General features: G+C 45.4%; 5 protein-coding genes across 5 annotated transcripts; 1 reads left to right on the top strand and 4 right to left on the bottom strand.

Annotated features, from left to right (window-relative positions):
* Positions 1 to 62: 62 nt before the first annotated feature.
* Positions 63 to 1,092, bottom strand: SNOG_07596 (hypothetical protein; the record flags this gene model as incomplete). Its single annotated transcript, XM_001797878.1, has 4 exons — positions 63 to 388; positions 451 to 678; positions 772 to 821; positions 1,016 to 1,092. The coding sequence occupies 4 exons, from the start codon at positions 1,090 to 1,092 to the stop codon at positions 63 to 65; spliced, it is 681 nt and encodes a 226-aa protein (XP_001797930.1).
* A 12-nt stretch (positions 1,093 to 1,104) lies between these two features.
* SNOG_07595 (hypothetical protein) lies at positions 1,105 to 2,607 on the bottom strand (the record flags this gene model as incomplete). The annotated part of the gene is made up of 2 exons (XM_001797877.1): positions 1,105 to 1,931; positions 1,983 to 2,607. 2 exons carry the CDS (start codon positions 2,605 to 2,607, stop codon positions 1,228 to 1,230), a joined length of 1,329 nt encoding a protein of 442 aa, XP_001797929.1. The 3' UTR covers positions 1,105 to 1,227.
* A 920-nt stretch (positions 2,608 to 3,527) lies between these two features.
* Positions 3,528 to 4,887, top strand: SNOG_07594 (hypothetical protein; the record flags this gene model as incomplete). The annotated part of the gene is made up of 3 exons (XM_001797876.1): positions 3,528 to 3,573; positions 3,619 to 3,723; positions 3,872 to 4,887. The coding sequence occupies 3 exons, from the start codon at positions 3,528 to 3,530 to the stop codon at positions 4,885 to 4,887; spliced, it is 1,167 nt and encodes a 388-aa protein (XP_001797928.1).
* A 157-nt stretch (positions 4,888 to 5,044) lies between these two features.
* On the bottom strand, positions 5,045 to 6,146 carry SNOG_07593 (hypothetical protein; the record flags this gene model as incomplete). The annotated part of the gene is made up of 2 exons (XM_001797875.1): positions 5,983 to 6,146; positions 5,045 to 5,925 (listed from the first exon to the last, which is right to left on the bottom strand). The coding sequence occupies exons 1-2, from the start codon at positions 6,050 to 6,052 to the stop codon at positions 5,045 to 5,047; spliced, it is 951 nt and encodes a 316-aa protein (XP_001797927.1). The 5' UTR covers positions 6,053 to 6,146.
* Positions 6,147 to 6,628: 482 nt separating this feature from the next.
* On the bottom strand, positions 6,629 to 8,554 carry SNOG_07592 (hypothetical protein; the record flags this gene model as incomplete). The annotated part of the gene is made up of 4 exons (XM_001797874.1): positions 6,629 to 6,781; positions 6,831 to 7,071; positions 7,254 to 7,335; positions 7,606 to 8,554. 4 exons carry the CDS (start codon positions 8,552 to 8,554, stop codon positions 6,629 to 6,631), a joined length of 1,425 nt encoding a protein of 474 aa, XP_001797926.1.
* Between the last annotated feature and the right edge of the window lie 3,786 nt (positions 8,555 to 12,340).

Genomic DNA, 12,340 nt, shown 5'->3' with positions numbered 1-12,340 from the left:
TGATGTGCCCATCTTGCACCTCCCAACATCTTCATTCCCGTCTTCAAGTTCACTCTCACAGCCTAAGGAGCAGGTGGGAGGCTCTTCAGCGACACGGCCTTGGCCTTGACTTTTTTCCAGTCCACGGCATGTGTCCTGCCGCAAAGGAAACCTGCGATCGGACTAGGAGTGGGACAGTTCTTCTGAATATCGTAGTCGCACTGACTGCCATCGTTGCCGGCGTCACAGTGGAGGGTAGGGCATCCGTTGTGGGGCGACATCTCGCGCTCGACGTCCTTGAAGGGGTTGCCGTTGATGTGGCTGAGGTCGTACCAAATACCAGTGCCTTCATGGGCCCAGGTGAACTCGAACTGGTAGACCTCGCCACGAGGCTGCCGCGCAACCTTGTCTATACATCGGCATCAGTACAATGTCACGTCAGTGATATTTTCATAGCAGTGTGTGGCTTACAGCTGTGTCCGCAGCCGTCTTGATAGACCGGGAAAGACCCATAGCCAGTCCCGCCTTTACCAGCCAGCACGACTTCTTGGCTCTCGCCAAAATTAGCGCAATTTACAATCGGGCTGTAACCTGGATGTTCGCCAATAGCCTCACGGACGTAGACGTCGAAGTTGCAGTCGTTGATGAGGTAGAAGTTGGGGTCCTCAGCAGTGACGAAGGTGAAGATGGCAAGCAGAGCTGATGGGATTTAGAAGTGGGTATCAAAGTGGCTAGACAAATACTACCAGTGAGAAAAATGTTGATTGAAAGCATCTTGATGACTGACTGGACTCGAGTCGACGGCGGAGAAGTGGAAGCCGGAGTTGAGGCGTACGTTTATGCTTGGTCTCTGATAGAGAATTGCAATTGAATAACGAGGTACGAGGGGGGGAAGAGGGTGCCGGTCATAGTTTCTATACAGCTTGGATCCTTCTCTGCCGCTCGTCAGCTCCTAGCACCCGCCGCCTGCTCTTCGCCCGATTGCAACCCCTGTTGACCCCATTAGACCGAGAAAACGACGTAAGAAAGTGGATACCCCTCCCGCGGTATCGCAGTGGCAAGAACCCACTCAGTGAAAGAGCGGTCCGGAACATCGGAAGAAGCGTTCGTCATGTTGATCAAGACTTTGAGAAGAGGAGAACATGATATTGTGATCTATCGGGGGGTGTCGAGTCAGTGATCCCTTGAGATGGCGGAGCATAATGTACCGCTGTGTCCTTCGAGAGCCTGCAGCTGGGAACACCTTGATCACAGCTTCGCCAATTCCTGTAACACCCTCAGGTCGTTGCGACTGATCTCCGCAATGCTCTTCTTGCCAAGATTCGCAAGCGAAGAGTCCGTGTCCGCGAGCATACAGTTGAGGACATGCTTGACGCCCTCCTCACCGCCCATGGCAAGACCGTACACATACGGTCGTCCAACGAGAACTGCTTTTGCACCGAGTGCCAAGGCTTTGAGAACATCCGATCCAGTCCGTATGCCGCTATCAAAAAGAAGGGTCAAGTTCGAGTCCTTTACCCTCTCATCGGCGCCGATCTCGGCCAAAGCGTCTATCGAGGAGATTGCGCCATCAAGCTGTCTGCCACCGTGGTTGGAAACGATAATACCGTCCATGCCATGATCGATAGCCCGGTGGGCATCTTCGACTGTCTGGATACCCTTAAGTACAATTGGACCATCCCAGTACTTGCGCAGGGTTTGCAAGTCATTCCAGTCGCGATAGTGCCCAGATGCCACAAGTGAAGTGAAGAACCTGGCCTTTTTCATGACAGTGGCATGTGTGAGAACTTTCATGCTCCCACTTACACTTCCAGGGCGCTTCAGAATCTGCCAGATTTCCGCTACCTTCTCGGTGACGCTTCTGCTGTCCTTTGCTTGCTCCTCCTCGTACATGCGCTGGAAGACAGGGTCGGAAAAGCCAACCTGGCAGCCCTGACCGTAGACGAAGGGTACTGGTTCAATTAACATATTGTACCACCTAAGCACATAACAGAGACACTTACGATATGATTCATCCAAATCGCTGGGTCTCCACCCAATCATGAAAGTATCAAGAGTGACCACGAGCACCTTAAAGCCACCTGCCTTGGCACGACTCAAAAGACTGGCAGTAAATTCTTCCGCTTGTGGTTTTGGCCAGTAGAGCTGGTACCATCGATCTCCATCCCCATTAGCTTTGGCAACCTCCTCAATCGATCTCGTAGCCGCAGTGCTGAGGATCATTGGCACATTCACTGCTGCGCAAGCTCGAGCAGTTGCCTCCTCTCCATCGTCGTGAAGGATTCCTTGGACGCCGATGGGAGCTGCCAATAGAGGGCTAGGGTATCGCTGTCCAAAGAGCTCCACGGACATGTCGCGTCGTGTAGCTTGAACAAGCATCCATGGTCTCAGACGGTAGCGCTCGAATGACGAGATATTGGCTCTATTTGTTGACTCGCTGCTTGCTGCTCCGAAGACATAGAGAAAGTTTGGCAGTGGTATATTTGCTTTTGCTGCAGCTTCCCATTGTGAAGGTTTGGTGGAATACTTTGGTCTTCGTAGGTTGCCGTAAATATCACGCTGATACTGGGTATACGATTCTGGATCTGGCTCGTAGTGCTCCGTGGGTTTGTAACCAGAATCCGTCATTTTGACTGTAGATCACTGCGATGTTATACAAATCTCTCTCGTGAATCCTTGATAATGCAAGCTGTCCAGTCTTGTACCGTCTTTGACGGAAACGAGGTTGGAGAAGGGGACGAGACAAGGGGAGGATCATCATGGGGAAAGTGGAGTACAAAGCGTAAGGCGTTAGATGATGCCGAGGTACAACAGCGTCTTGCTCGCCACTTAAGCTCCCAATCTCAATGTACCCAATCCACAGCAGCGTTACTCGCAACAACGACCAGATAGAAACGCATAATGGATACCGCCGATGAGGTCGCACAACGACAGGTAAGACCGCTGCTTCAAGCACGAGTCATGCGGTCCTTGGCAAGAACGAGTGTTTGCATCTGCAGTCGCGTTTGACCCACACCGCTTTCCCATCGTCAGACAACTGCCCGTAATGTCACTGAAAACCGTGATCATGCTGCATGTCAATACTGCCTTGCACCGATCATTCATAGCGGCGTCACCATGCCTTCGTTACTATCCTTAGGCTCTGTCATCGTTCATATCGTCGTGCTCAGCAGCGGTTTATGGCTGTTTCGTTACTACACATGTGAGGAAGGTTGTTCCCATTCCTGTCCTTCCAACGCCGAGACGTCGCACTCCGGATACTTCCAGTACGGATGCGCAGGCAAACCTCACCAATCGACCTGGAGCAGCTGGTGGCACCCACAGCGAACCGATGGCGTACCAGCGGAACATAAGCAAGGGGCAGGGACCACGACTCATGATTGGAACATTCTCTATCATCTAGGCGGCAATGGTCCGTGGGTCGAGAAGGTTATTGACGTTGTTGATGGAGGCATCGCCGTCCCGGAAGGATGTCGCGTCGAACAAGTACACATGGTACGTTGCATAATCGAGAGCTGGGACCTTGGCTGACGAGAGCTTTTTCGCAGATGGCTAGACACGCTGAGCGATACCCAACCAAGAAAGCCGGTGATAGTAGGTTTAGGTCATATTTCTTCCTCTACAGCTAGATACTCACAGTAAGTTCAGACCAAAGAGCAATCGTCGAGCGCATGAAGCAGCAGAACACCATGTTTGGCGGCAACTTTGCCTTCTTCAATGATTGGAAGCTCTTCTGGTCTTCAGGTACGTGATTCCATTACACATAGCACACATTCAAATCAAATTATACACACACCACTCTGAGCTGTGTCTACCATTCTTTCGTGTCTGTACGCATACAATACTAACTCACTATTCGAAGATGACAACCTCGAGCAATTGACTAGCACAGGTCCATTCTCGGAGACACTGGGATCTTTCACTACTGGCGTTCGACTTCGTACGCGATACAAGCATCTCCTGTCAAAAGCTCTCTCGTCCCAGCCTGACCGACCTATCCGGTTTTGGGCCAGTGACTCTAGACGTGTCATTGAAACCTCTCGTCACTTTGCCCTGGGATTTTTCGGCATCGACTATCAACTCAACAATACCGCTGAGCTACAGGTAATCTCTGAGCACTCCTCGCTCGGAGCAGATACCCTGACGCCTGGGCGAACCTGCCTGAATAATAAAAAAGACACAGCTGAAGGCCAAAAGAAAGGCTACGACCTGATGGGGGAATACCGCGCCACATACATCTCGCCCATCCGCGCGCGTCTCCAAGACCAGCTTGCCATGAACTTGACTGACCAAAATATCTACGCCATGCAAGAGATGTGCGGCTTCGAAACTACCGTGCGTGGCCGCAGCGACTGGTGCGATGTCTTCACGCAAGACGAATTCCTCGCTTTCGAGTACGCCCGCGACTTGTTGCACTACTACCGCGCCGGCCCTGGGCAGAAGTATGCAGCAAGCATGGGCTGGCTCTGGCTCAACGCAACGACTAATCTCCTTACCCAGGGCTCGGACGCTGGGCCGCTGTTCTTCAGCTTCGTGCACGATGGCGACATCGCGCCCATGATCACGGCGCTTGATATCATTAACGACGACGAACACCTTCCTGTCACGCACATTCCGCATGAGCGCAAGTGGCGCAAGAGTCAGGTATCGCCCATGGGTGGCCGCATTATTTTCGAACTGTTGTCTTGTCGCGCGAAGAATACGCCTGGCCCAGCGAGGTTCGTTCGGCTCAATATCAATGATGGGATTACGGCGATTCCTGATTGTCAGAGTGGGCCGGGGAGGAGCTGTCCATTGGGGCAGTTTGTGGCCAGGACGAGGAGGAAGGGGGAAGAGGTGGGGGAGTTTAGGGAGTTGTGCGGGTTGGAGGAGGGGGCGGCTGAGAGGATTACGTATTTGCACCAGTGAAGGTGGACAGTGATGTAAAAGATCTGAGGGAGTTCGAAGACGCCCAGAGATACCCTAGTTTGAAGCGGGTACTTGTACATAGGCAAAGCTACTTTCTAAACACCAATAACAACGCTGGAACAGGAATGGGGAATTTATGCAGTTCAAATGCACGTTTTTACTTCAATCTAATACCCCATGTCTCACCCAACTCACTCTCCCGTGTACTCCCACAACTTTCTCCTCCAGCGCCTTGATCCCTCGCCCAACTACTCCCCGCACTCTTCACCCCCACCGGCATATAATACGCTCCATTCTCCAACTCCTCCTTCTTCACCGTCGCGCACCACGTCTGGTTCAGCGCGCCACCCACCGGACTCTTGAAATGGCCCGGCAAAAACGTGCCAATGAGCCCATACAGCCAGATGCCCACCTTCAAGAACGGATTCGAGCGCAAGTTGTTGAAGAGATCTGTCAAAATGACACCAGGGTGTAAAGACACAGATGTGATTTGCGGGTAGTGCGTAGCCAGCGAGCGGGCGTAGAGGATGTTTGCGAGTTTAGAGGAGCCGTAGCGGCGCCAAGTGTTTACGTTTTCGAGCGCGGCTTGGTCGAAGACGATGCCCTCGGAGGCGGGCATGCGGTGGCCTGCGCTGCTGAGCGAGACGATGCGGACGTCTGCGCCGGGCTGCTTCGCCGTCTCGAGCAGCGTTGGGAGGAGCAGCTTCGTGAGCAGCGCGTGGCCCATGTGGTTTGTGCCGAATTGGATTTCGTAGCCCTCCTTGGTGGTCGAGTACGGGGGCGCCATTATGCCGGCGTTGTTGATGAGGATGTCGAGGCGGGATTCGCGCGACTTGAAGGTGTCGGCGGCGGAGGCGATGGAGGAGAAGGAGGTGAGATCGAGGGGCAGGTGGACTATTTCGCAGGCGTTGGGGACTTGGGATTTGATGTCTGCAATGGCGGATTCGGCTTTGGATGCTGTGCGGGCTGCGAGGTAGATTCGTGCTGGGGAGTGTGCGGCGAGATATGTTATTGTCTGCTTGCCCAAGCCGGCGTTGCCTGTGACGTCTGCTTAGTATGCGATGGCCATTGTGTGCGATTGAGGAGGCTGCGTACCACCGGTCACAAGTATGACCTTGCCCTCCAGACTCCCAATGTCCTTCGCGGGATCAAACGTCTTGCCCATGTTGAAGGTCGTTATCGAATCTTTCAATAGAGGTATTATGAAGCCAGAGCCTAGCAGTAGTGCGGTAATAGGGAGGTCGAGAAGCTGGCGGAGGATGTAGGCGATTGTTTCCAGGAGCAATCGCGCTCGTGTAGGCGACATCTGTCGCACGTATTGGCTAGCTTGTGATAGTCGCGCACGTTTCCATCCGTTTCGAAGCCGAGGCACTTGCAGTCACGCCAGCTGCATGACGTCGCGCGCTAGTCCTGATTTACGTGACCACACTCCCAGCAACTCTGTTCTATGAGGCGAACGAAGGTGGGAGAATGTAATAGATAGATTGATGGTACATAGGGTATCAGATGATGTATATGAAACTGAAAATGATAGGTCGATCGCTTGCCTCCCCGCTGTGCCCCTGGTGTGTTCTCGCCGCCAGACATGCTCATGCTATGGAAAATAATGTGTCGTAAAGTCGTAGGATCATGAATCCTGGTAGAGGATACAAGGGATAATTAAGCATGTCTTCTTCGTTAAGTCATGTTCTGTTTCTCATAGCCACATCATGAGCGTCGAATTTCGATCGGAGACGACTCTTCATGAAGATTCTGGACGACTCGGGGAAGAGGCAGCATTCTGCTGCAATTGTTTCTTACGGTCCGCAATTGCCTTTGCCTTGAATGTTAACAGAAGATTCTGGCGCTCTTGCTCTTGCTCTGAGTCGCTCGTGAGATCAATGGCACCGTCATACTGAGCAATATTAGGTTGAGGAGGCCCGTCTCGCGGCGTTCCTTCAGACCGACGTCTCTTGGAAGACAACGTAGATACCGGGTCGGGCGTTGGGGATGCAGATCGAATTTCGCCAGCCCATTGCTCCTCCGCAATTTTCGAGGAATATGCTCCATAGCCGGTTTTCAAGGTTGCAGCGTTCTTGACGGGAGTATGCGACCGACTGCCACTGATCAATGGCGATGTCGAAGACGTTGTAAGTGGAGGCCGTATATTCAAAGATGGGGCGATTGGACTTCGATGCATCGGGGCTATAGGCACTGGTGGTGCCACAAGAGCGGTTGGTGCTCTATATCCGTACGGTGAATTATATGTAGATTGATTCGAACCGGTCTCAATCTGAGGCGACAGTGTTGCGAAAGACCGAATTGCGGTAGGTGGTGTAGGAACATACATCGGTACAGGTGGATATTGTGGCTGTCCGTATGCGTACTGTGCGAGCTGAGCACCAAGCTGGCTGGGTTGCATTTCAGCAGCATGGGTGGTACTGGCGAACAGAGGCCTCGGATGCTTTACTATGGAAGTACGAGGATTGATAGGACCGGGGTCAGTGCGCTGACGTTTCGTCTGGCGTGATTCTACCGTGCTTGCACTTGGTAGATCGCGTTCTTTCTTGATAATAAACGATCCTCGATGTGGTAAAGCTGGTAATGCCTTGATTGCTCCAGCAGATGTCGCTCGTTGTTCTGCGCCAATCGCTTGTGTTGCAGCTGGAAGATTTGTCCTTGAGACGTTGGTGTCGATTGTTGCTACTCTCCGCTGAACAGTTGATCCATCTACCGCACCTCTAATGGCTTCGAGCTCTTCAATGTATTTCCATATGAAGGACCACTCTTTCGTGTTCATCCTGATGTCGTTGAAGTTCTCACGGATAGCCTCTCGAAGTGCTCGGATGTCGCCTAAGAGCAGTCTCTTGTTTCGCGTGTCAGAGTACATTGAGATGAGGACTGCGACAGCGACCATCTCGACAGGCGCGAACGTCTGGACTCCGCGCAGCCACTTGCTGGCATTGGTGAATGTATCAGGATCCATATCTATGAGTTCCTTAAATATGTTCCACACACTTGCCAGGTGTGACTTTAGTGCATCGTCAACTGCGGCTTTGTTGCTCAGCAGCTTAGGCAGTGCGTTATAGTTAGTTCTCAGGATCGGGATGCCGTCAGACGCCGTTGGATGCATGACTTCCACAATCTGACTAAAGCACGACAACGTTAATTGAAAGTCTTTGGCCCGTGCTCGGTCCTTCATCAGCGAGTAGATGTCAGGAAAGTCATCCACAAAGAGTCTTGCCAGTTCCTGCCACGGGCCTGTTGATGCACGCATCTTCTCAGCAAGGCTGAGCTGGACACCCATTTGGACTCTGGCGAAAAGATCCTCCTCTTGGTCGGGTAAGAGCTCCTTGAATTCAAAAGATACGAATTCTTTGCGTAGGAACGTCTTTTGGGTTTCTTCTGGGAGTACTTTCTTTCGGCGGCTACCGGGAGTGTCGCAGAACCACCTACTGGTATTAGCAAAACGTTCTTCCATACGCAGCAGCAATACTGACCACTTTTCCCCTCGAAAGTCGTGGCAGGGTATCATCCCCTTGACAAACGCACGCACAGACGAGAGGCGTTGCTTGCCATCCACACAGACATGCACAGCCGGCTTGCTCTTGTCTGCTGGGATTCTCTTGTTTAAAATAATAGGCGGTATGTAGAAGTTTTCCATGAGAGAATCGACAAGGCCGGTCATGCGGTCAGCTAGATGTGAATGTCAGTTTGTTAATCGCAAACATGTTGCGCTTCCATTTACCTGTCCATACGACCTCACGTTGGTATTCGGGATCCACGTCTATAATGTCATTGTCGAGGTCCTCTGCATACTCATTAGCATAGGGGGCGCTCCAACTTGCGCTCTTCTACCTACTGATGAGGTCCGCAAGACTTCGCATGAAGACAAATGGTTTCGGCAGCTGCGGACGAGGCTTGTACGTTGCCTCATCATGGCTATGCTCACCAGATGCATCGTATTCGTCTTTTACATGAGGATCCTTTTCGCAGACGTCGTTAACGGATGGACTGGTGGGTGAGCGATGAGGCGCAGCGAGGCTTACCTGGCTGGGGTCCATAGCCAGCCCTGGCATACTAGTGGGTTGTAAGAGGTGTGCAGGTAACACAGCCGCCATCTGAGTGCCTTCAGATTGAGCTAGCGTCCATCAGGGTGGCAAATGGGTATAGGTTAGGTTATAGTTAAGTATTATGTAATATAAACCCTAAATTAACTTAACCTATACCTAAACTTTCTAGCTAGAATAGGTATAAGTTAAGTTATAGTTATAAATATTTAGGTTATAGTTAAGTTTATAGTATATAGGTATATATAGGTCTTAGTTAGCAATTTTTTCTTTATAGTAGAAGTAATATTTTAGTAATATAATAGTTATTATAGTTATTTATTATAGTAGAGACGTATTTATATTCTAAACTTCTTAATTATATAGAGAAAGTAGCTAGCGCCTATGCTGCGTCTATATTTAGACTTACAGAGACTTTTATATACTTATTTAAGTACTTGCTATTATAGCTTAGAAATAGTAGTAATATAAGTAGCTTCTTATAGTAGTGCATAGTAAGCTTGCTATACTTTATATAAAGTTTTAGTTCTATACTTATATAAGTATCTGCTAGTATAGCCTATTATAGGCTAGCCTATAAGAATAGAATTTATATAGTACTAAATAAAGTTATATTTCTTATTAAGAAAGTCTCTATTTACTATCTATATATATTCTTCTTACTAACTAATTAGGCTTAAGGCGCTAATAGAAAAGTCTCTAAGTATAGGCGTAGCTTATATCTTAATATACTTTTCTACTCTACTCTTAAGCCTATTATTATATAATATGCATATCTATTAGCATTTTATTATTTCTATACTAAGTTTATTATATACTAAGATAAGGCTAGTATTATTATTATTATTATAAGCTATATATGCTTAGCGCGCTTAGGCTACTAACTTATAAGGTTTTATTTAGCGCTGCTTTGCGCTCTTTCTTATCTCTCTTACTACTTAACTATCTTCTAACTTAGTACCTATCTGCATCTAAACTAGCCTCTTTTCTACTATAAGCCTTTTCTCTTTTTTATTAAGATTGCTAGTAGTATAGCTAGTAATAGTCTATGCTCTACGCCTATATATTTCTAACTTAATTTCTATTTAGAGCCTAGCTAATACTAATTAGCTTATTACTTCTAAGTATAAGAAGAAGAAACTTCTCTGCCTTGCTAGCAGTATACTTATCTTAGATAATTCTTCTAATAAAGCTTTAATACTAACTTAAGTCTAATATAACTGCTATTCTTATATTAATGCTTATATAAGCTAAGGCTAAATTAACTATAAATAGACTATTTATAGTAGCTGCGCTGCTTACTATAAGAGTAAAGCTTAGTATAAGACTAAATTAAAGCTACTTATTAGCAACTTAGCTCTACGCGCTACTCTTAAGAAGTATAAGTAAGTTACTAATATAAAGAACTTAGAGTACTTTATACGCAGCAAAGATAAAACGCAGCCTAAGTACTTAGTAGATATAAGTTAGCGCTAGTCTATAGCTATTCTAGTAACATTACTAATTATTTATAGTTCTATACTACTTACTATAACTATAAGAATTTATATAAGCTAGCTCTAACTTTAATTACTATAGCTTCTACTAGTAGTAGCTTAGCTCTATCTACTACTCTTATTAGCTTTAGCACTTCTTCTAAGTATAAGAGTAATACTACTACTCTAATACTAGTTCTCTAGTTTCTTAGTAAGACTAATATCTGCTTTACTATTAGCTAAGAGCGTATTATTAAAGAGCTGCATAAGACTTACTATATAAGTTTTTCTATCTATTACTAGTCTAAATACTATTATTAACTTATTTAGTAGTCTATTAGAGATAGTTATTTTATTGCTAATATTAAGCGTAGCCTTAGTTATTCTATTCTAGGTCTAAAGAAGCTCTACTCTACTTCTAAGAAGATATTTAATAATAAAGGCTTAGATTAGAATATCTTAAACTTTAAGTATCTTATATACTCTAGCTAGCTCTAAGCTAGTTGCTCTTTAAGGCTTAACTAAATAATACTTATCTTTAAGCTTAAATTATCTATTTATCTTATTATAATTTTAGTAATATTATAGCAGTAAATTTTTATAAAGCTTCTATATCTAAGAAGTTTTTCTTTAAGTGCTATATTAGTTTAAGCTAGCCTTTCTATTTTACTAAGACTTATTTTTTATTTTACTTTCTTATATTCTTTTCTTATAAAATTTTCTTTACTTTTTATTTCTATAGTGCTTTATTCTCTTCTTCTAACTCTAAGGCTAGCTCTAGTCTAGCATCTTTAAAGACTTAGCTAGGTAAAGAGTTATTTTCTACTTATTCTACTAAATCTATATAAATAGTTTTATATAGTCTGCCTAGTAGATCTAGTATAATAGTTAAAGATATAAGAACTACTATTACTATATATTTAGCTTATAGCTAGTCTAGTTTTCTACTTTTCTATACTGTTTTTATATTGCGTATTAAAAACTATACTTTATCTCTAACTTAGAATCGTTCTGCTAGCTTTTATAAGCAGTTTATAGCTTTCTACTACTATTATTATATAAAGGTAATAGCAGCTTAAGCTATTGCGTTAGGAAAACTAAAAATCTGTTAAATATTTATTTCTATTAATACTGTAGAATTAACTGTGTCGCTAGCAAGTTGATCGATTTAAGAAATTTATGTTTATTATTAAATATACTTTGAAATAAAACTTCGTCGAAATAGTTAGTACTATTAGAATTATTAGAACTGTTAACGCAACGGTCTAGCACGCAACTTTACTATCTTTAACTATTATATTTTCTTTCTCTCTACCTACTCTGTCTTTCTACCTACGCTATTAAAGTTTACTTCTTTAATATACTTTTCTTAGTATCTTACTATATATTTACTTTTTTCTGCATTATAACTAGACATTACAGATATTACTAAAAAGAGCTTTATTAGAATTATTAGTAATATAAGAATTATTCTATTACTATGCTAGTCCTGCATTCTATACAGTTATCTACTATTAAGCACTATTAAGCACTATTAAGCACTGTTAAGCACTTTTCCTAGCAGTGCGCTAGACCTTAGCAGAGTGCTTCTAAACTTATAATAATTAGTTTAGTTTAATGCTAGTCTATGCGTTAATCTGTAACTGTTAATTCTCTACTTTATAGTTTATCTTAGAAAGTTATTTTAACATCCTGCTTACTTAGTACTTTAAGTTTTAGTTTACTGTCTAGGTTAAAATAGATAATGCTAATATACATTTCTGCTAACTAGCTAAGTTAGTATACTTAGAATATAAATTAATCTTATATGTTCTGCCTATCTTACAGCTCTATAATAACGACGTGCGTAGCTTCTGTTAGTATAATTGCCTCTGCAAATACTATTAAAGCTACTATAATTTAAGGCCTATCTAGATCTCTCTATTTAGT

The sequence above is a fragment of the Parastagonospora nodorum genome, assembly GCF_000146915.1.
Source record: "Parastagonospora nodorum SN15 chromosome Unknown scaffold_11, whole genome shotgun sequence".
Taxonomy (NCBI): domain Eukaryota; kingdom Fungi; phylum Ascomycota; class Dothideomycetes; order Pleosporales; family Phaeosphaeriaceae; genus Parastagonospora; species Parastagonospora nodorum.
Note: the sequence above shows the minus strand (reverse complement) of the source record. Positions and strands in the feature narration are given on the sequence as shown.